Source organism: Carcharhinus amblyrhynchos, chromosome 20, assembly GCF_965287045.1.
Source record: "Carcharhinus amblyrhynchos chromosome 20, sCarAmb.v2.hapA, whole genome shotgun sequence".
Classification (NCBI taxonomy): domain Eukaryota; kingdom Metazoa; phylum Chordata; class Chondrichthyes; order Carcharhiniformes; family Carcharhinidae; genus Carcharhinus; species Carcharhinus amblyrhynchos.
This window is the reverse complement of record NC_137343.1, coordinates 42,611,073-42,635,596: the sequence shown is the minus strand read 5'-3', so window position 1 is coordinate 42,635,596 and position 24,524 is coordinate 42,611,073. Positions and strand designations below refer to the sequence as shown.

The following is a 24,524-nucleotide window of genomic DNA, read 5'->3' as shown; positions in this document are numbered from 1 at the left end:
CTTGCTAAGCCATTTCAGAAGGCAGTGATAGCACCCAATCAGCAGTTAAATTCTTTGCCGTAAATATGGACCAAGTAAACTGAAGAAGGATCAGCCAGATTTCTAGGTGGATTCGCTGGGTCATGAAACTTGACGCACAATGAGGCCTATATTATACTGTTATCAGTGTATGAATTTCAGTGCACATTCAAGTATTAAATATAGTGTACTTAATCTGTGTCTATATATGAAGTGTTAACGTGAATAAATCCGGAGTGCATCACCTAAAAAAAAGTCAACACATAGCCGGAGTCACACGTAGGCCAGACCAGGTAAGGACAACAAATGGTGTGGCAGGCTTGAAGGGCCTGGTGGCCTACTCTTCCTTGCAGGACATTAGTGAGCCAGATGAGTTTTTAACAACAATTAACAATGGTTTCATGGTCATCATTAGACTCCTGATTCTAAATTCAAATTCCACCATCTGTTGTACTGAGATTTTAACCCACGTGTCCAGGGCAGTACCGAGTATCTGGATTTCTAGTCCAGTGGCAGTACCACTAAGCCACCTCCTTCCCAAATACATGTGGTCCACGTGAGCCTCCTCCCATCTGCTTCATCTCACATCAACAACATATCTTTCTATCCCTTTCTTTCTCACATTTTATTGAGCTTTCCCTTAAAGCATCTATGTTACACACCCCAGCTACTCCTTTTGGTAATGAGCTCCAAATTCACCACTCTGGGTAAAGATGTTCCTCAGAATGTCCTACTGGAGTTACTATTGACTATCCAGACAGTGGCTGGAGTCTGGACAAACTTCCTCAGAGTGCTGGAGGCAGGTTCGATCAAGGTACTCAAAGGGGAATTAAACTGTTATCTGAAAACAAAACGAATGTGCACGATTATGGGAATAAACCAGAACAGTGGCACTATGTAGAATGCTCTTTCAAAGCCAGTACAGACCTGATGGGCCAAATGGCCTCTTTCTGCACTGTAAAGATTCTGTGATTTATTGCTCCTGATTCTGGTCTTGACCACGAGTGGAAATGTTTTCCCTACCTTAAAGGCCTCAATCAGATCACTCCTCAGCCACCCCTTTTCTATAGAAAAGAACTCCAGTCTCTTCAATATTTTGTGATAGTTCTCATTCTGGTATTATTCTAATTTTTTTTGCCCCCTAACTAAAACCATTAACAATTTTACTCCTCTCTTTATGGGTGTTTTTTTTAAGTAATATAACAGAAATCTCACTAAAACACAAGGGAAATGCAACACTTACAATAACAACTTAAAGCACTTCTAACATAGTAAAAAAAAGGTGTTATGAAACAAAATATGAATTACATAAGGAGATATTAGGTCAGATGACCAAAGGAGTGATTAAGACGCGGCCTAAAACCTATCCTTTAAGGAGGAAAGTTAGGTCAAAGTGGAGAAATTTAGGGATTGAATCCCACAGCTTAGCACCTAAGCAGCCGAAGGTGGTGCAATTCAAATCTGGAATGCACAAAAGGCCAGAATTAGATATGTGCTGATATCTGGATTGTGGGAATAGAGAAGATATAGGGCATGGTGAGGCCATAAAGTAATTTGAAAGCAAGGATGAAAATTATATCAAGACATTGCTTGATCAAGAACCAATATGGTGAACACAGGGGTGATAGATGAGTAGCGATTAAATGGAGAGACAGACAAAGGAACTTTGGTTGATCTCAAATCTACAGAGGGTAGAATGTAGGAGACGAGCCAGGCGTGCCCTGAAATAGTAAAGTCGAGAGCTAACACAAAGCATGAATAATAATTACTTTCACATGGGCATCATTGGCTAGGCCAGCATTTATTGCTCATTCTTCACTGCCCTTTGAAAAGGTGGTGGTGAGCTGCCTTCTTAGACCGCTGCAGTCCCTGATATAGGTACACCCACATTGCTGTTAGGGCAGGAGTGTCAGGAGTTTGACTCAGCAACAGTGAAGGAATGGCAATATATTACTACGTCAGGATGGCGAGTGACTTGGAGGGGAACATCCAGGTGGTGGTGTTCTCATGTACCTGCTGCCCTTGTCCTTCTAGATGGTAACAGTCATGGGTTTAGAAGGTACTGTGTAAGGAGCCTTACTGAATTCCTGCAGGTTATCTTATAGATGGTACACACTGCTGCCACTGTCCATTGATAGTTTATAATATAATAATTTATAAGGAAGTTACAATGAGAGGGTTAATGCCCCATCTCTTCTCATAAGAATAAGGGCAAAGATTGATCGCCTTCCCATTTCAAAATTCTGGCACAGCTTTGGGTTTCAAACTACAGAAAGCTTTCATGCAAAACCTGACCAGCCGAGGATAAAGTTCTACCTCCAATGCATTTCCTCACCTTAGATTGAGCTAATAGGTTAAAACAATCTATTTGAGCATTGTGCTGCTGTAGCACACCACTGAGTGTCAGGTTCAGAATTGATATGGAAAGATCATCAGAACTTCCCTCTTAACTGAGCAAAGTAACTGTTCTCCCGATCAAACACGAGTTATAACATAAAGGCACTCAGCCTTCATCAATTTCTTCAATACTGAGGTGAACCAGCTTCCACCCAATGATAATGACAGGGATTCTTAATACTCACACAGTTGGATGCTTCAGTTCAGAGTTTGCAGAAATATTTCTCATTCCATTGACCATGGGATTGGAACCTGGAGACTCCATACTAGTGTCCATGTTTTCATTTATTCCATTTCCCTGCCTGGAGTTGTTTCTTTCCAGATGTGCAGTGGAATCACAATATCCTGTTACAAAACAATCTGACTGCCAGCATAATGGGTCCTGGACATGTGCAGCAGATGCATTCCTCCCATATACATCCAGTGCGGATGACTGAAACAGCTGTCTGCCAGAGGGTGCCAATGAGCTGTAACACAGGCTGTGTGCCATCACCATAGCAGGCAATGCAACAGAGTTCAGCTATTTAAAAAAGTCCCTGTAAGAGGAAAACCAGTGTTATTATGTGTCAGATGAATAACTGCAATAGAAGGGCACTGTTGACAAGGTTCAGCCAAATCAACTTTGAGTACTGACTAGATGGTAACTATGACATGTAAATAAACTGATTATCATGCTAGTTTAATGGATCAGGATCCATACAGAATAAAGTAATACAAAAAATTCTCCTTTCAAATTCACTTGTTTTTAAAATATTATTGCAGACCTCACTGATCCAGACCAGTTGTGTTGTAATACAAACACATTTCTGCCACAAACACTGCCAGTTGATAATATTGATAGCTTAGTGGTGTGCAGATTGGATTGCTTACATTCCAACACCAGCCTTTTAAATGAGCAATTTATTTCAAATTTAAGAAAGCATACCTATCTTGTACATTTGGAGTCAATGCGTTCCTCAACTTACTCCCACCTAATCAGATACAACTCTGACTTCATGGGCACACTTCAAATATGTTAGCTCCAACGACTCACGGTCGCAGATACAAGGAACTTTCATACCACACAATCCATCAAGATGTGTACAATGACATCACAAACATCAACACAGTGACACTAGGGGGATGCAGCTTCACCCTGTTTACATCACGGCCTATGCAGGACACACACACACACACACACACGTCAATTACAAAACTCAGAAGAGTCCCAGATCAATTCAAACAGCTGAATAATGCAAAGATCAAGCCAGAAACTAGCACAGAAGTAATTCCTTCTTCCACAGGAAGAAGGGATGGGAGGGATGCCAAGACTAAAACTGTTCAGGAACTCAACCCTCTCCGATTTGGATACTGGCTGATTCTTCAGCTAACTACAATTTCCCCATTCCCTGGTAAAACGTACCAACCAAATACACACATTATTTTTGATTACTGCCTGCTCATTAAATAATTATTAAAGGCCAGAGAATTGTACCACTACTCACTTGCACAACTGCCACCCTAGCCACAGCTCCCAAGCTATGCTTTGGACACGAGAATTTTAGTTCAAGAAAATCAAACTGCAAGTCAATTTACTAGAAGTGCCTTCAGCTTGAATGAATTTCTTTGGTTGCAATTTGCCACAATGATACAGCACTGGTTATTTATTACAGCATGCCAAAGCTGCACTCATAAGCAGTAAAATTCAAAATGTGGTTTTGAAACAAATAGTAAATTTAATTTTTTAAGGAAAAAAACATGAAATTAGGCAAGTTTGAACCTGTAAACTCATGGAGGTTGTAATCTCATTTTCACCTTCCTCCCAGGTTTTATGAGTCATTACTGGAATTGGTAAGATTAATAAAAATTATAATTGCACAGAATTTTAAGTCAGAGGGAGAAGCCAAAATATACTTAAAAGTCACCTGTGTTTGACACATACTTGATCATCTGTGTTTCTTTAAAAATCATTCATGGGAGATGGATATCGCTTTTATTGCCCATCTCTAATTGCCCTTGAACTGAGTGGCTTGTTAGGCTATTTCAGAGGCGTTTAAGAGTCAATCACATTGCTGTGGATCTGGAGTCACATGTAGACCAGACCAGGTAAGGATGGCAGATTTCCTTCCCACAGAACATTTAGTGAACCAATGAGTTTTTACAACAAATGACAATGGTTTCAATCGCAGATTTTTACTGAATTCTGGATTACTTGCCCAGCGACTATGCCACCACCTATCTATATACACACACAGGTGCTAAAACTTTGAAAGGTTTTCCAATTTTGGTGAATTTTACACATTACAAGCTCACAACAGTTCCCATCAACTCCTCACCAAATGAAATTAAATAGCAATAGAAATAGAAAATGCCAGAAATATTCAATAGGTCAAGTTAGATTTGTGAGGAGAGTAACAGAGTTACCTTCCATCAGAACTGGGAAAGTTAAAGATGTAATAGGTTAAAGCAAGTGAAAGGAGGACGGATGAGAGAAAGAATGAAAGGAAAGGTATGTGATGTTAGAAGAGGAGGTATTAAGTGACTAAACAATTGGTGTTTCATCACCAAAGGGACTGATAATTGCACAAATAAAGAAACTAAAGGGATGTCTGGGGAACCGTGAATGGCAAAATCCTGACCAGCTGCCATTTAAAAAGCAAAAACAGGGAAAAAAACAAGACCTGCAAATAAACAACAGCGATTATCGTCTGAAATTGTTTAACTCAATGTTGAGACTGGAAGGTCGTGAAGTACCTAATCAAAAGATATAGGGCTGTTCCTTAAGCTCATGTTGAGCTTTATTCAAACTGCAGGAGACAGAGGACATGGCAATCAATAAGCATGACCGTAAGGTGGAGAATTAAGATGACATGCAACTGGAAGCTCAGGGTCACCTTTGCGGATTGAATGGAAATGTTCCACAAAAGGCTCTAGTTCTTTTGACAATCGTTACAAATCACTATTCTTGGCCCTTCTGCAACTTGCATAGTTTTATTCCATCTACTCTGTCCAGATCCCATACAACAGAAGACCTCAAATCTCTCAACCTCCTCTTTCCCAACAACAGTCCCAGCATTGCTGATCTATCCACATAACTGAAGTCCACCACCCCCAGAGTATTTTTAAATCTTTTCCGCAACCTCTTCCTTTAATGTGTGCTATTCAAAACCCCACTTCGGACAGCTTATATTTATACCTCACGTTTAACATAAGAAAACATGCCAACGCATTTCATAAGAGCATTAAAAAAAAACTGACACCAAACCACATAAAGAACTATTAGGTCAGCTGATAAAAAGTTGGTCAAAGTGGTAGGTTTTAAGGAGTGTCCTGAAGAAGGAAAGAGAAACACATTTAGGTGTAGGGAAGATATTCCAGAGCTTCTTGGCCTTTTGGCTAAGATCAAGCAAGCCAAGATGGGGTGCAATGCTTTATTTTGTCAGCTTGGATCTTGTTTGTCTTTCTTGAGGGGACCATGAATTGGATTTTGAATTTGGTTTTTGGAGCAAGCAAGGAATGGTTTTGGGTTTGCCCAGTCCACTCTGAGTATTGGCTTTGTAACTTTAAGGACTGAATTAAAAAAACATTCCAGAACTTAGACAACTTAAATGAGCAGTCACCATGGAGCAGTCAAAATCAGAGCTGCTAAAGAGACCAGAATTAGCAGAAAGCAGATACCATGGAGGATTGTGGGACTGAAGGAGATTACATATATGGGGAGGGGCAAGGGGGATTTGAAAACAAAGCTCAGAAATTTAAAATCAAGATGTTGATTGCTCAGGAGCCAATTTCAGGGGTGATGGGTGAACAGCCTTGGTGCAAGCTTAAGACACAGGCAGCAGCAAAGCTTCAAGTGGCCTCAAGTTTACAAAAGGTAGAACGTGTTGGATTAGCCATGAATGTGTTTGTAAATAAATTGCCAAAACTGTGATTGCTCTCCATAGATAAACAGTAGAGAGGAGATTTGATAGGGTTCTTCAAAGTCCTGAGGAAGTTGACCAGAATAGGTAGAGAGAAACTGTTCCCATTTGTGGAAGGGTTGAGAATTAAAGGACATCAATTTAAGTTGAATTGCAAAAGAACCAGAGCTGACGTGGAAGGAAAACAATTTTTTTTGCAAACAACATTTAGGATCTGGAAGGTATTGCCTGATAATGGGGTGAAAGTGGACCTTTTCATAATTTCCAAAAGGAACTGTATAAACTACTAAGGATAGAAGATTCGCAGGATTACAAGGAAAAAGTGTACAAATGGGACAGATGAATGGAAGTAACTGAGTTACTCTTGCAAAGACGTGTTGTTCTGAATAACCTTCTGTGCCATAAACGATCAAGGATTCAATGAATCTGTCCTTAGTCTCCCGTTCAGTACTGGACCAGAGCATCATGGAAGGAATGGTCCCTTGGACATGGAAGAAGGTGGGATGGAAGAAGAAACCCAGCATAGTTCTGGGAGGGAGGGACTGGGAGGAGGGAGAAGCACAGGCAATGGGCCAAACACAGTCCAAGGCCCTATAAATCACAATTTGGAAGAAATCTTCTATTGAGAAACAAGACATCTCAGAAGTATTGGTATTGAAGGCAGCATCATTTGAACAATGCAAAGAGGGAGAACAGAACAGAATGAAACCCTTACAAAAGCTGAACGTGAGGAATGGAAGTTGAGATGGCTGTGGGCTGGTACAGAATATTAATTCAACAAAAGTTGAGAAAGGGAAGAATTGGAGATGAACCACCAGCTCCCTTCCCCTGAACTGACTGGAACAAGAAACGTTCTGCATGTCCCACAAAGCCAGGTGTAGCTAAGATCCATAAGTGTACTCTTAGCCATGACATGGAGATGTCGGCATTGGACTGGCGTAGGCACAGTAAGTCTAACAACACCAGGTTAAAATCCAACAGGTTTATTTGGAATCACAGGCTTTCAAAGTGCTCACCTGATGAAGGAGCAGCGCTCTGAAAGCTCGTGATTCCAAATAAACCTGCTGGACTTTAACCTGGTGTTATAAGACTTCTTACAGTACTCTTAGCAACACCTTACATTTTATGTAACCCTCTGCACTCCTTTCTCCTCTGTTCAATCCTCACACTCTGTCATCAAACCTGCTGTCAAGAGCAGTGCTGTTTTTATCTGACAAACTTATCTCCACTTTGTAAAGGCCGAATGCCATACTATTTTCTACCTACCCCTTGACTCTGACTAGACCACTGAACATCAAACCACTGTCTCAAAAACAGTTCTGTGAAGCATCCTTTGACTGTTGTATAAACATAATTTCATAGAATCATAAAAACTTAATGGCAGAGAATCAAAGATGGTGCTGTTGTGAGAGGAAGCATGATCCACAGGTGGCAAGATCCTTCTTGAAATCTGGCAGTTTGTTGAGGTCTGGAGAGAGATGAATGTACATCAAACAAGCTTTAAACATACCTGGAGAGCAGTTGCAAAGAGAGAACTTCGAAAGTCTAGCTGGAAAGGATTATTTTTAGCTTCCTTCCTGCCAGTTGGAATTTACTGTGCGCACTCAGCGGGGGAGGGGCTGTGAATTGCAGCTCTGTTTGCAAACTTCTTTTTTCATTCAAGAAAGGGTGAATTAAAGTGAGAAGCAGGAGCCACTGAGGTCCTGCTGCTAATAGTGAGCTGCTATTTCTACTTTTGAAATTTTTTTTGCAGCTGGAGCTCTACGAGGAGCATGTTGGTACTTGCAGTTCAGCCTGAAACCATCTTGTAGTTTTTTCATTCAATCAAGTGTGAATTGATTTAGGGTGGGAGGCAGCCCAGGGAAGAACTGGGTCATAAAAATGGCAACTGTCAGATCAACCTAAGGACACTGCACTGTTTCTTTTTTCACCCAACCAAGGGTGAATTAAAGTGAGGGAGAAGAGTTGCAACTCTTTTGTCTATGCTTTATATGCTCCCTCTGAGGCCAGAACTCTCCATTCACCTGACGAAGGGGCTAACCCGAAAGCTAGTGAATTTACTATCAAATAAATCGGTTGGACTGAAACCTGGTGTTGTCAGACTTTTTACTGATCAAACAGCGAGACAGTTTGATGCATGGACCAAGAAATAGAGCTCCAGGCTGGAGAAAAATGGGTAAGCTCACAGGCGTTGGCACTGACAAAACAGCAGAGGCAAACCAAAATCGAAAAATGGGACCATAGGGGCAGAAGGGGGGTCCCCACCATGCTCACGTGGAGGGATCCCTGAGCAGAGTATGCTGAGTGAAAGGACAGGGGAAGCTATTATGGAGGCCACGCAAAGATTGGATAGTAAGTTGGACCCGTGGGCCACTGAGTTGCAGGTCAAGATAGACGAGCTGAGAGGGGAGATTGCATCATCTGTTAAGTCTGTCCAAGGTGTCACCGTCGCCCACGAGAGGGAGCTTGAGAATTCAGAGGCATTTAATGGAAACACTATCTCTGAGCTGAAGAACCAAGTTACTCATTTGACATCAAAGGTTAAGTCCCTAAGGGAGAAATGTGATGAGATGAAAGGATACCAAAGACGAAATAACATCTGTCTGATAGGCCTTCCAGAGGGAATCGAGGACCCAAATATCTCAGACTTTGTCGCCTGGCTACTGAAGAATAAGCTGAAACTTGAGGATGGGCTGCTTCTGGATTGCACACAGAGTGTTAAGTGCAAAGCTTCCACTTGGAAAAGCTCCTTGGCCCATTATTGCACGAGTACATTGCCACAGGATTCTGTCTCATGCCAAGGTGTAAACAGCACAGGCTACCACTCTGAAGTACCAGGAAAATAAACTGCTGATATTTCCAGATTTTACCCCGGTGGTGGCAAGGAGAAGGGTGGCTTTTGCTAATGTCAAACGACTGCTACGTGACTGTCCTGGGGTCAGGTTCGGGCTTCACTTTCCAGCCTGCTCGAGGCTTATTCTTAACAATGGAACCGAGCACAAATCCATGGATCTGGCAGCAGTGATGAAATTTGTGGAGCAGACTTTTGAATCAGGTGACCACACGACGGATGTAAACTATTTTTTTTATGAACCTGCAAGCTATATCTGGATCGAATTATCACCCAGGAAAGGGTAATGAGTTTTGCGACTGTTAGGTTAAGTATTTCTACAGACCTTTTCAGGTTATAGCACCTGTGACCGTGATGGGAATGGGGATGGAGATCGTGGCCCATGCAGAGCGAACATAAGTAGTAGGAGCAGGAGTAGGCCATCTAGCCCTTCGAGCCTGCCCCGCCATTCAATCTGATCTGAAGTGGCTCAGATCTACTTTCCCACTTTCTCCCCATAACCCTTAATTCCCTTGCCTACCAAAAACCTATCTACCCGTGTCTTAAATATATTTAGCGAGGTAGCCTCCACCACTTCAACGGGCAGAGAATTCCAGAGATTCACCACCCTTTGAGTGAAGAAGTTCCTCCTCAACTCTGTTCTAAACTGCCCCCCTCCTTATCTTGAGGCTGTGCCCTCTAGTCCTGCTGTCCTTTGAGTGGGAAGAATCTCTACCTCTACCCTATCCATCCCTTTCATTATCTTATACGTCTCTATAAGATCCCCCCTCATCCTTCTAAACTCCGAGTACAGACCCAGTCTATTTAGTCTCTCTTCATAGTCTAACCCCCTCATCTTCAGTATCAGCCTAGTGAACCTCCTCTGCACTCCCTCCAAGGCCAAAATATCCTTGCGCAAGTGCGGCGACCAAAACTGCACACAGTACTCCAGCTGCAGCCTCACCAGTGCCCTGTACAGTTGCAGCAAGACCTCCCTGCTTTTATATTCTATCCCCCTCGCTATAAAGGCCAGCATCCCATTCGCCTTCATGATCACCTGCAGACTGGGTTTTTGTGACTCATGCACAAGGACCCCCAGGTCCCTCTGCACCGTACCATGCTGCAGCTTTTCGCCCTTTAAATTGTAATCCCTCCTACTATTATTCCTGCCAAAGTGGATAACCTCACACTTGCTAACATTGTACTCCATCTGCCTGCGTGCTGTGAAGTTACCATGAAAAGGAGATGTTGGAGGTGTGCGTGGGGAGGGCAGAATGCTGTGTTTGTGGGCTTGGTCTGTGTGTTCTTTGCTATATTCTTTTCTCTGAGTGTGTGGTTTGGCCCCTTTTAAACATATTCCTCTCTTGTAATTGTTTCCCTGTGGCCAGTGTGGAGGGTGGGGCCCAGGGCATGTGACGCCTGCTGATCTCAGTGGTTTGGGGGCGGGGGGAAAAGGAGAGAGAGATGACGACAAGTCTCCAGTGAGGAGGAATACCAGGCTACAGTTAGCAATATGGAATGCTGGCTAAAAGGTCCTTACTCTCCGACCTCGGAGTGATCAAGTTCACTAGTTGGAATGTCAGGGGATTAAATTATCCAGTTAAGCATGGTGAGATATTTCAACATTTCTATCAGCTGGGTACCCAAACTGCATTCCTCCAAGAAGATCCTGGATGGAGATTTCAACTGTTGGTTGCCCTGAACTGCTCCTCTCCCAGGACCACTGTATCTTCCAAGTCGGCAGAAATTATTAAATAATTTCTCATGGAATACGTGGAATACATGGAATACATCAAAACCATGGAGGTTTCTTAACCCCACTAGTAGGAAATTTTTTTTCACTTGCCCACCAAACTCATTAATGTATAGATTACTTTTAGATAGATAATAAATTGCTCCCAGCACTCATGCTCCTACAAAACCACTATTATCTTGGACCATGTTTCCTTGATAATGGACTTGATAGTGGGGAAAGAGGGTGGGACCCCATACGCCTAGGCAATACTTGTCTGCTCTCTGATCAACATTAGATTTCTGTTAACCCAGATTGATGATTTCTTAGAGTTTAATGATGTTCCAGGAGTCTCAGTAGCTATCTTATGGGAGACACTGAAGGCTTATTTAAGGTGCCAGATCATATCTTATTCAGTACACGAGGCGAAGCAAAGAGGTAGGACATTATCAAAATTGCTGGGGCATATTGCTGTGGGCCCGTCTCCAGCAAAGAAATGCAGTTTAAATCTAAGTATACACACTATGAGCATGGGACAAGGCAAGTATGCTATTAGCTCATCAGCTGTGCCAATTCTCTGCCAAAAGTCTAATACCACAAATGCAAACTCCAAATGGGGTCTCGACTGATCCACAACAATGAGCTGTTTAGGAACTTATACTCAACCCTCAATAGTTCGGCGTCTACCAATGAGACAGACTTTCAGGAGTTCTTTGGGGCACTGAATTTCATTTTGGTGGACAGGGAAGAGGCTGCAGCACTGGAGAAACCAATCGACACTGAAGAAATTGTTAGGTCAACCAGAACTATGCCAAGTGGGAAATGTCTGGGACCAGATGGGTACCCCATCGAATTCTACAAAAAAAATTTATGGATAGGTTGGCTCCCCTGCTACTGCACATAACCAGTGAATCATATGAGAACAGCTCTCTCCTGCAGACTTTGAGGCTGGCAACAATTTTGCTTATCATTAAAAAGAATAAGGACCCGCAAATCTGCAGCTCTTATAGATCGCTGTCATTGCTGAATGTGGATCTCAAAATGATTTCTAAGATTCTGGCCATTTGCTTGGAGGACATTCTGCCCTCAGACTGGTTTCATTAAAAATAGACATATGTACTTGAATATTCGGCAGCTGTTTATGCATGCGCCTGCCACCTCCAAGCTACCAGAGATGTTAATCTCAATGAATGCTGAAAAAGCATTTGATCGGATGGAATGAAATTATTTATTTTATGCTTTCGGGAGTTTCGGATTCAGCCCAAAGCTCATCTGCTGAATCAAAATACTGTACTCCACTCCTCTAGCCTCGTTCCGGATAAACGACGTACATTCAGCTTTTTTCCTCATGTCCCGGAGCACTAGGCAAGGATGCCCCGTCTCCCCCGTTATTTGCCATTGCTATTGAATCTCTTGCTATGGCTTTTCATAACAGCGAATGAGTGGTGGGGATTGGTCGGGAAGGAATCAAGCTGAGAGTATCACTGTATGTGGACGACCTGCTATTGTACGTTGGCGACCCATCCAACTTGATTCCTGAAGTCTTATCTATACTAGAGAAGTTTGGTCATATTTTGGGGCACAAGCTTAACTTGAATAAGAGTGAGTCCTTCCTCTGAGTGCAGCAGCTCTTAGCCTTCCGCTCCACACCCTGCCTTTCAAGACCGTCACTAGGCAGTTTACTTACTTGGGTGTGCAAGCGACTAGCAAATTTAGTGGGTTCTTCAGAGCTAACTGTGTGCTACTTATGGGGCAGATGGAACAGGACCTCAAACGTTGGTCCATCTCCCCTTATCGTTAGCAGATGTATCAATGCGGTGAAGATGAACATACAACCTAAGTTTTTATATCTCCTTCAGTGCATCCTGGTGTTCATCCCCAAATCCTTCTTTTCCACAGACTTGATCAGCTCATTACAAGCTTGTCTGGAATAGGAAAAAAACCAAGAATGTGGAGGACAGTGTTACAAAGCCCTAAACAGGAGGGGGTATGGGACTGCCCAATTTTCTACTTTATTACTGGGCAGCCAATATAAGAGCAGTAGTGTGTCGGCTGCAGAGAGGGAGGCAATAGAAGGTTCTTTGTGGCTGCAGTTAGAATCCTCCTCCTGTGTTCCATTTTCTTTGGCTGCCTTGATATGTTCCCTGGTAAATTTTCCCTCCTCCCAGTATACTAGGATTGCACTTGTCAAGTCAACTCTGAGAATTTGGACATAATTTAGACGCCATTTTGGGTTTCAGACCTGGTCGCTGGCCTCCCCAGCATCAGCTAACCATTTTCTTCCTCAGTCTGTTTTGGATGGTGCGTTCAACACATGGGTCAAGCACAGGATCAGAACATTCCGGGACTTGTATGTGATGCGTGTTTGCGACATTCCAGCAGGAGATGGATAAGTTTGCTTTACCTGCAATGCACCTTTTCAGATATCTGCAAATTCGAGACTGTGCGCGTAGGGTCGACCCTCAATTTCCAACGCGCCCAACTTGTGCCTCCATTGACAACTTAGATCTTCTATTACTATGCGTGATATCGTTTCTGTTCTTTATTCTCAAATTCTGTCCCAACATAAGTCTTTAGCAGTGGTTAAATCTTTATGGGAATGAGATCTGGGGGAGGAGTTCTCGGAGGAGGATTGGGACATGGTGCTGCATTGAGTACACTCCTCAATATGTGCCAAGCTGGGTGTGATACCATGTAAGCTCCTTCACAGACATATCTAACTAGAGTTAAACTTTCTAGAATGTACCCAGGCACAAGCCCCATTTGTGAACTGTGCTGGCAAACTCCCGCTACACTCTTACATATGTTCTGAGCTTGCCCCTCACTGTAAAACTACTGGACATCGATATTTGAGACAATTGTGGGAACGCTAGACCGGGACATAAGCGCATCCCCCCAGGCTGCTCTGTTTGGGGTTGTGCCTTTAAATCCACCGCTGCCGAAATTCCAAGCAGATTTTGTAGCTTTCGCTACACTCCTGGCAAAGCAACTAATCTTGTTTAGGTGAAGATCAAACGCACCCTTGACACACTCACACTGGATGAAGGACTTGGTAGATACCATTAGAACATAACAGCGCAGAACAGGCCCTTCGGCCCACGATGTTGCGCCGACCAATAAAAAGCCAATGACCCTCTAACCTAAACCAATCCCTTTCCATCCATAAACCTATCCACGGATCTCTTAAATGCCCCCAAACTAGGCGCATTTACAACTGCAGCAGGCAGGGCATTCCAATCCCTCACCACCCTCTGGGTAAAGAACCTACCTCTGACATCCATCCTATAACTACCACCCCTTAATTTAAAGCTACGCCCCCTCGTGCTAGCTTTCTCCATCCAAGGAAAAAGGCTATCACTGTCCACCCTATCTAAATCTCTAATCATCTTATATGTTTCAATAAGGTCCCCTCTTAGCCGCCTTCTTTCTAACGAGAACAACCTCAAATCCCTCAGTCTCTCCTCATAGGACCTCCCCTCCATACCAGGCAACATCCTGGTAAACCTCCTCTGCACCCTCTCCAAAGCCTCCACATCCTTCCTATAATGTGGGGACCAGAACTGCACACAATACTCCAAGTGCGGCCGCACCAGAGCTTTGTACAGTTGCAACATGATGCTGCGGCTCCTAAATTCAATCCCCCACCAACAAACTCCAAGACACCGTATGCCTTCCTAACAACCTTATCTACTTGATTCCCAACTTTCAGGGATCTATGTACACATACACCTAGATCCCTCTGTTCATCAACACTATTCAGAGTCCTACCGTTAGCCCTACACTCTACACATCTGTTATTCCTGCCAAAGTGAATTACCTCACACTTTTCCGCGTTAAACTCCATCCGCCACCTCTCGGCCCAGCTCTGCAACTTGTCCAAGTCTCTCTGTAAACTATGACACCCCTCCTCACTATCTACCACTCCTCCGACTTTGGTGTCATCAGCAAATTTACTAATCCACCCAACTATACCCTCATCCAGATCATTTATAAAAATTACAAACAGCAGTGGCCCCAAAACAGATCCCTGAGGCACACCACTTGTAACCGAACCATTAAGCTGGAGAAGATGAGGTGCGCTACAAAAGTCCACTAATAGGTTCTATTATACCTGGCAACCATTTATAGCACATGTTGGGACGCTGCAGTTGGATACCCGATGGCCCCAGGATCCTGGGTGCTCCCACAGAGCTCTCTCCTACCCCCCACAACCCCCCCAGAATGGTGGACATGCCCTGACCCTTTACCTGAGTACACCCACCTACCCTGCTGAGGTATGGGGACCAACGAGAACTTTTTTCTCTCATTCCCTTTCTTCTCTCTCCTTTGCTGTCTCTCTTATTTTTTCTCTTCTTGCTAGTTTATAGCCTGGGCTGCTTGGGCGCTCAGCTGGTTCTCCAGCAGCATTCCTCTGCCTTTTTGTTTGTATATTATTACCATCATTACCAATGCAATCAGACAGGACTTGGGCGGGGTGGGTGCCGGGGGTACCAGGAGCTTGTCCCCTGGCCACGGGAGCCCTGGGAGGGTGTGGAAAGTCTTCAGAAGGATCTATAGGCTGGACGACTGGGCCAGTAACTGGCAAATGGAATTTAATGTTGGCAAGTGTGAAGTTGTCTACTTTGGTAGGAATAATGGTAGGAAGGACTATTACTTACATGGCGAAAAACTGCAGCATGTGACGGTGCAAAGGGACCTCAGGGTCCTTGTGCATGAGTCGCAAAAACCCAGCCTGCAGGTGCAGCAGGTGGTCAGGAAGGCGAATGGGATGCTGGCCTTCATAGCGAGGGGGACTGAACATAAAAGTAGGAGGTCTTGCTGCAACTGTACAGGGCACTGGTGAGGCCGCAGCTGGAGTACTGCGTGCAGTTTTGGTCGCCGCACTTACGCAAGGATATTTTGGCCTTGGAGGGAGTGCAGAGGAGGTTTACTAGGCTGATACCGGAGTTGAGGGGGTTGAACTACGAGGAGAGGCTGAATAAACTAGGCTTGTACTTGTTAGAGTTTAGAAGAATGAGGGGAGATCTCATTGAGACATATAAGATGATGAATGGGATGGATAGGATAGAGGTGGAGAGACTCTTCCCGCTCAGAAAGGACAGTAGGACTAGAGGGCACAGCCTCAAGATAAAGGGGGGGGGGGGGGCGGTTTAGAACAGAGTTGAGGAGGAACTTCTTCACTCAAAGGGTGGTGAATCTCTGGAATTTTCTGCCCGAAGTGGTGGAGGCTGCCTCGCTAAATATATTAAAGACGCGGGTTGATAGGTTTTTGATAGGCAAGGGGATTAAGGGTTATGGGGAGAGGGCGGGAAGGTGGAACTGAGACACGACAGATCAGCCATGATCTTACTGAATGGCGGGGCAGGCTCGAAGGGCTAGATGGCCTACTCCTGCTCCTGTTTCTTATGTTTCCTATGCCCAGTCGCATTGGAATGTAAACATGAACAGTATGTGGATCTGTATCTATTCTTGTTCCTAAGTAAAACAAGAAAATTTTCAACAAAGAAAAAAGCTTAACGGCACAGAAAGTGGTCACTTGGCCCACTGCGTCTGTGTATAAATTATAATTTCTAAAGTTCGCTCAATTCAGGAACCATTTTGTTTTTCAACTGAGAGCCAGCAGGAATTTGTAAATGGTAGGTCATCCCTGACAACTCTTTAAATTTTTTTTTGAAGAGATGACTGAAGGAGTGAACTGGGAATGTTTGTCAGTGTCATTTGTGTGCACTCCCAGAAAAAATCTGATACTCTCATAAGATTGTCAGCTTAAGCTGAAACTCATGGAATCAAAGGCACCTTATTAGCCTGGCTAGGAAACTGACTGAGAGGCAGGGGACAAGGTAGGAATGTAACAGATATTCTAATGGGTGCAATGAAGCCATAGGTGCCCACAAAAAAATCTATGTTGGAACATTAACTACTCACCATTTTAATTAACTATTCAGATGATGGAATAGTAAACCAAGCATTCAAATTGCTGATGAAACAAGGATAGGTAGAATAAAATTAGAATGATACTGATAGATTATGAGAATGAAATTCACTTTTCATACTTTTGTATAACGTAGGCAAATGTAAGATCATCCACTTTGGACCCATAAAGGAAATGGTGAAAAACTAGAAGCAGTGGAGTTCCAAAGAGACTTGAGGCTCCAGGTGCACAGGTCATTAAAATGTCACACAAGGTTAGAGACATCAAAAATGTTAATGAAATACTGGGCTTTTATCTAAAGGGTATAAGTCATGCTTCTGGTGTACAATGGGCTAGTTAGACCATAACTGGAGCATAGTGGACACCATATTTTAGGTACGATAAATTGACATTAAAGAGACTACAACATCGATTTAGAATGATACCAGAACTTTAAGTTTAAATTACAAAGAGGCAGTATACAAACCTGCCTTTTCTGGAATTTCAAAAGTTGGGGGGGGGGGGGGATGAGCTGATCTAAGCTTTCAAGATATTGAGGGGCAATAGAAACAAATCCCACTGGATTTACCCTAAAAATTACAGCCAAAGGGTGATAGAAATTTAGAATTCTCTTCCACAAACAACAGCTGATGCTAGATCAATTGTTAATTTTTAAATATAAGATTGATAGATTAGGGCAAAGGCCAGTTTGCAGGACAAGTAGGATCTCACTGAATGCTGGAACAGACTTGAGAGGTTGAGTCGCCTAGTTCTGTTTCTAATCCTTGCCACAAATCAAAGAAGAGTCCTGAACTACTACTAGTGAGTCAAACATTTATTGAAAAGCATAAATATTAAAGAGCACTGGGAGCAAAACTAGATGGGGGGGGGGGGGGGGGGCACCCCCAGGTGCATACTTGACAGCACAGTGGCAGAGTGCTTGGCACTGTTGCCTCACAGCACCAGGGACCCGGGTTCAATTCCCGGCTTGGGTCACTGTGTGGAGTTTGCACATTCTCCCCATCTGTGTGGGATTCCTCCCAGTCTGAAAGACATGATAGTTAGGCGCATTGAGCCGAACAGGCACCGTAGTGTGTCAACTAGGAGAATTTCACAGTAACCTCACTGCAGTGTTAACGTAAGCCTTACTTGTGACTAACAAACAAACTTTACTTTTGATCTGACTTCTGTGCTGTCTTAAGGCCGTAAGGCATGGGAGAAAAATTAGGAAATTTGGCACATCGAGTCTGCCCCGCCGTTCAATCATGGCTGATAACTTTCTCAACTCTGTTCCCCTGCTTTTTCCTCAGAAACTCTGATCCCCTTACCAATCAAAAACATAATATCTCTGTCTTAAATACTCAATGACTAGGCCGCCTTAGCTCTCTGTGGTAATGAATGCTACATATTCACCACCTTCTGCTGAAGAAATTCCTCCTCATCTCGGCTCTGAAGAGTGGTCTCTTTATTTTGTCACAAGTAGCTTACACTGATTTGAGATTCAACACTTCAAATTTGCCTGCTATTCCTTTAAACGTTAAAACTATGCGCAGGACATAAGCCGTTTGCGTTCTGGGCTGCAATCTGCGCAGTAATTTCAACACAAGTTACCTTACACCAACCCACTGATCCATAAAGGTGCCCTTCCTGGATCAAAGCACCATGAGAAATTGCTTGATTAAGTCCGGTTCGACGATTTATGACAAATAAAACGTGAAAGGACGGAACGCGAAGGCACGTTAAATCCCTTTTGCAAAGGGGCGAGTTCACACCAACGCCGTGAACGCCCTATTTCTCGCAACGTCCAGACCGTTCTAGAAACCTTTAGACATTTCTCCGCCTATTCAATCTTTTCCTGTGTCGTAGCAGATGCAAAAAAAACACAGCTGACCCGTAAAAACCACACACACACACCATCAGCCACCGCGCATTCAGGAAAATACAAACTTGTCATGTCAAACGGCAAAGTGCCAGCAGCGGGGCTTGCGGATCACTGGAGGTCAGCGCCTTCTGCCCACATTAGATGGGCCAAAATAAAAACAGGAAGGGAATTCTTACGTGCATAGAAAACCGATTGAGAGCAGCTGTTGCACTGACCCGGGCCACTGCAAATGCGGTGAGGATAATGTCAGTGTCTCAGGGGTCGTTGCTAGTTGTTAATATTGATGGTGCACGGTGGTCGTAGATGGTGCACTGCTGCGCGCGCGCGCACGCACACACACACACGGTGTAAGGGACAAGAGCCTGCAGCGGCGCGAGCACTCCCCGCCGCCGCCAACCTCCCGCGCGCAGCCCCGGAACCCGGGGGGGGGCTCAACGGCCAACCGTCACTTCCAACTGCCAGACCCCGGGCCCAAGCCGCCGCCGCCGCCGCCGCCTCCTCTCCCCCCTCCCCTCAAAAAAAACCACAAGGTTCCTCACCCAGACTCACACTTAAGATTGTGGCTCTCTGTTTGTCTCACCGCTTCCCCTTCATGTCGCGCCGTCCTCACTGGAACGATCCGCAGTCCATAATCAAGCGCGCATGCGCATCAGCAAAGCTGAAGCGAGGCGATCGCCATCTTTGTGAGGGGCAAAAGGAAAAGGGGCGCAGAGCGGGGAATGACGGCAGGACAGGTAACAGGTGTCACAATAAACACCATGGATGGCATGGACAATGGCAGCTGGCCTGGCCTTTGCACGCCTCAGCTGGCTTTCTTTTTATAAAAGTTAACTTTAGGCAAGAAATGGACCCCCAAACACCTGAGTATGTTGAGAGAACGTCAGTATTCATTTTTTAAAATCTTAGTAAGTTCGGTGAGAAATAATTTTTTTTTTGAATCAGGACACATTCATTCAGTAATTTTATTTTACCAGGGCAAATTCATTCAGTAAACACCAGTTTTTATTTTAAGTCAGGCAAATTTAATGAAATGGAAGCCAGGTTTTACTTTAACCCGGGATAAGTCGTGTCTGACAAATTTATTGGAGTTCTATGAGGATGTGTCTAGGGCGGTGGATAGAGGAGAGCCGGTGGATGTGGTCTTTCTGGATTTTCAGAAGGCGTTTGACAAAGTACCTCACAAGAGGTTATTGCAGAAGGTTGGGGGACATGGAGTTGGGGGTAGGGTGTTAGTGTGGATAGAGGATTGGTTGTCAAATAGGAGGCAGAGAATGGGGGTCAATGGGTGCTATTCGGATTGGTGGATGGTGACTAGTGGAGTGCCCCAGGGGTCGGTGCTGGGGCCTCAGCTTTTTACCATTTATACAGATGATCTGGAGGAGGGAACCGAGTGTAGGGTGTCGAAATTTGCTGATGACACCAAGATTGGGGGAACGGCAAATTGTGCGGAGGGTGTGGACAGTCTGCAGAAGGATCTAGATAGGCTGGGCGAATGGGCCAGGAAATGGCAAATGGAATTTAATGTTGGCAAGTGTGAGGTGGTCCACTTTGGTAGGAATAGTGGTAGGAAGGATTATTACTTATGTGGCGAAAAACTGCAGCAGGCGACGGTGCAGAGGGACCTCGGGGTCCTTGTGCATGAGTCGCAAAAACCCAGCTTGCAGGTGCAGCAGGTGGTCAGGAAGGCGAATGGGATGCTGGCCTTCATAGCGAGGGGGATTGAATATAAAAGTAGGGAGGTCTTGCTGCAGCTGTATAGGGCATTGGTGAGGCCGCAGCTGGAGTACTGTGTGCAGTTTTGGGCGCCGCACCTGCGCAAAGATATTTTGGCCTTGGAGGGAGTGCAGAGGAGGTTTACTAGGCTGATACCGGAGTTGAGAGGGTTGAGCTATGAGGAGAGGCTGAATAAACTAGGCTTGTACTCGTTAGAGTTTAGAAGAATGAGGGGAGATCTCATTGAGATGTACAAGATGATGAATGGGATGGATAGGATAGAGGTGGAGAGACTCTTCCCGCTCAAAAAAGACAGTAGGACTAGGGGGCACAGCCTCAAGATAAAGGGGGGGGGCGGTTTAGAACGGAGTTGAGGAGGAACTTCTTCACTCAAAGGGTGGTGAATCTCTGGAATTCTCTGCCCGTTGAAGTGGTGGAGGCTGCCTCGCTCAATATTTTTAAGACGCGGGTTGATGGGTTTTTGATAAGAGAGGGGATTAAGGGTTATGGGGAGAGGGCGGGAAAGTGGAACTGAGCCACGACAGATCAGCCATGATCTTATTGAATGGCGGGGCAGGCTCGAAGGGCTAGATGGCCTACTCCTGCTCCTATTTCTTATGTTCTTATGTTCTTAAATTCGTTCAGTAGAAGCCAATTTTTTTATTTTCAACCTGGATAAATCCAGGACATTTGATGCAGATATACCAACAGTGCTGTTGGGGAGGGAATCCCAGGATTTTGAACTTGTGAAAAATGAAGGAACAGTGATAATATTTCTACGTCAGGATGGTGTGTGACTTGAAGAGAAGCTTGCAGGTGGAGGTGGTGCTCCCGTGTGCCTGTTGCCCTTGTCCTGCGTGGTAGAGATTGTGGGTTTGGAAGGTGCTGTCCAAAGAGTAGATGTCAGCTTATTATGTTGTCTCAGAAACATGGACAACAGAGACTATTGGTATTTGAGCTGTGGATGTATAAATGTTCTGTATATTCTACACATACAGACTAAGGAAGGAATGTTCAATGTATTTGGAACATTAGTGCATAATGTGAGGAACTAAGACCTCACACTACGTTTTTTTATAATATGCATATTGCTATTTATATTTGTAACATTTTAAAACTGAACAAAGATTTTTAAAATGGCTGAACCTATCCCCAAACAAAAGAAGCTACTTATATCAAAGCAAAATGCTACCAATGCTGGAATCTGAAACAAAAAATGCTGGAAAATCTCAACAGATTTGACAGCATCTGTGGTAAGCTCTGACGAAGGATCATCCTAACTTGAAAAGTTGGCTCTATTCTCTTTTCACAGATGCTGTCAGACCTGCTGAGATTTTCCAGCTTTTTTCTGTAAAAGAGGCTACTTGGCAGTTTTAGGAAAATTTGTACCTCAGTATTTATGGGAGCCACTAATGACTTCTTGTAAATTTGTACAATCCAACTTTAAAGAGAGTTATATAAAGGCCATCTGCATTTACTAACCAAGGCTAGCCAGGAGGAAAAGTCTCCTAAGATGGCGCCACACTTTCCTTTCAATTCCTAATGGCTGAGACATTTGACAGTCTTTGGAATCCACAAGATGGATACACATCCTTAGGCAAAGATGGTGAAGAGGTGGGAGTCATGTAACATTGGCTTCTGGCTATTGGAACTTATTGCCTTGTTGAATTGATTTGCCAGTCTCATTATTCTTGGATACCATGATGTGGAGTTGCCTGTGTTGGACTGGAGTAGGCACAGTAAATAGTCTCACAAACACCAGGTTAAAGTCCAACAGGTTTATTTGGTAGCATGAGCTTTTGGAGTATTGCCCCTTCACCAGATGAGTGAAGAGTTTGGTTCACAAACAGGCCATATATAGATACAAACTCAATTACAAGATAATGGTTGGAACACGAGGAAAGGAAAGGATGTCCCGAGGCATTGTACGTTGGTGAGACCATGTAGGTGCCACGACAACGAGTGAATGGACACCGTTCAACAATCATCAGGCAGGAGTGTTCCCTTTCTGTCGGAATGGGCATTCAGCCTTCGATCCTTGGGCATGCGCTTTCCAAGGCGGCCCCCATGACACACATCAATGCAGAAACTGATAGCCAAGTTCCGCACACATGAAGACAGCCTCAACTGGGATCCTACACCATCTGCAATCCCCACTCGTGCTACCAAATAAACCTGTTGGACTTTAATCTGGTGTTGTGAGACGACTTACTGTCTTTGGATAGAGGGAAATGAGGGTCTGAGAGTTTTAGATTTGTATGTCTGATTTTGGAAGTATTTGAGAGCTACTGATTGGTTTTGTTCATACAAACTGCTAGTACATATTGTGCAAATGAGTTGTAAGCAAACGTGCATATAAATATAACAATGATGAAAAATACTTTTGCCTTGGAGTTTCGGATACTAAGAGCATTACATGTGTCCAACCCCACTTCCGGAACATCTTGAAAGTTACATAAATACAAATCATTTTTATACCAAGTGAATGCTTTAGAATAATTACAATCAAGTGGATTATTGCTGCATTTCATCTATACAGTGCAACAACAGGTACTGATAAATACTCAGGCTAAGAATGAAAGGTGTAGAAAATATTTTATTCAGTGTGCAATGTTTGATAAGAACATCAATTGTCGTTCAAGTACACTGTGGTTTGTATGAACAAGAAAACTGCATTCTGGCATGGTGGTACAATGGTTGGCACTGCTGCCTCATAGTGCCAGGGACCTAGGTTCAATTCTGGTCTTGGGTCACTCTGTGTGGAGTTTGCACGTTCTCCCTCTGTGTGAGTTTTGTCCAGCTGCTCCAATTTTCTCCCACACGCCAAAGATGTGTGGGTTAGGTTGACCATGCTAAATTGCCCCTTAGTGTCAGCGGGATTAGCAGGGCAAATACGTGGGAGTAAGGGGACAGGGCCTGGTGGGATTGTTGATGATGCAGGCTCAATGGGCTGAATGGCCTCTTTCTGCACTGTAGGAATTCTATGATTCTGAGATTGGCACTGTGTCATTTTGCCATATTGGTGCTATTTGTTTTATTCTTCATAACACTCAATCGCATTGCTCGGCTCCTTGTGAGGGGAGCATTCCATACTTCCATCAGGTTTTAGTGACAATTGAAAACAAGAAAATCAACAGGCTCATCAGGACACTGTTCATTCTGGTGTGTCTTATTGTATCATTTTGTGTGCTTTTATGACAGACATTATCTTCCCTCCTTCCTGTCACACAGAAAGAAACAAAATTAAATCTGTATGTATTGTTTACATATCTAAAAGGAGTTAGCTTTGCTCCCTCACAGTACCAGGGACCTGGGTTCCACTCAGGTCCCTGTGTGGAGTTTGCACGTTTTTCCCATGTCTGCGTGGATTTCCTCAGGGTGCTCCAGCTTCGTCCCACAGTCCAAATATGTTCAGGTTAGATGACTGGCCGTACTAAATTGCCCTTTAGTGTCTTAAAATATGTAGGTTAGGGGATTAGCCCTGGTAAATACATGGAGTTATGGGGATAGGGCAGGGATGTGGGCTTGGGTAAGACTCTGACAGAGAGTCGGTGCATACTCAATGGGCTGAATGGCTTCCTGCACTGTAGGGATTCTATGACTATAATAGTAATAAGGTATACCATGTACAAATAAATGCATATTTTAACTCTCCCGTCCCACTGTATGATACCAACTGTGGCAGGACTCTTGCCTCTTAATCAGGAGGTTTTTGGTTGAGGACTTGAACACAAAATGTAGTCTGACACTGGAAGTTGAGAATATGCTGCAAAGTTAGAGGTGCCGTGTTTTGGATGAGACAGAATTTTATGGTGAGGCGAATGCTATGAAGCTTCAAGATGATTTAAACAAGTTGAGTGAATATGAAAATGCATGGCAGATGTCAGGATAATGTGGATAAGTGTGAAGTTATTCATTTCAGTAGGAAAAACAGAATAGCAGCGTATTACTTAAATGGTGACAAATTGGGAAATATTGATGTACAAAGAAAACTGGATGTCCTTGTACATTAATCACTAAAAGCATACAGATTAATAAGGAGTTAAGAAGGCAAATGTTGGCCTTCATTGCAGGCGGCCTTGGTGAGACCAGAAATGGAGTATTTTGTGCAGTTTTGGTCTCCTTACCTAAGAATACTTGCC

At 43.9% G+C, this 24,524-nt stretch overlaps 1 protein-coding gene across 3 annotated transcripts in view; it reads right to left on the bottom strand.

The window, feature by feature from the left end:
• ccdc117 (coiled-coil domain containing 117) overlaps positions 1 to 19,293 on the bottom strand; it is a 36,117-nt gene extending 16,824 nt beyond the window's left edge. Inside the window, exons 1-2 of one of the 3 annotated variants that reach the window (XM_080208474.1) lie at positions 19,219 to 19,293; positions 2,601 to 2,951 (exon numbers count right to left, since the gene is read on the bottom strand). In XM_080208474.1, the coding sequence (XP_080064600.1) occupies positions 2,601 to 2,911 (311 nt within the window). In that variant the 5' untranslated portion in view covers positions 2,912 to 2,951; positions 19,219 to 19,293. Of the gene's footprint in view, positions 1 to 2,600; positions 2,952 to 18,845; positions 18,972 to 19,208 lie in introns of those variants that run through there. The other 2 variants (XM_080208477.1, XM_080208476.1) reach the window with 2 other exon arrangements.
• Between the last annotated feature and the right edge of the window lie 5,231 nt (positions 19,294 to 24,524).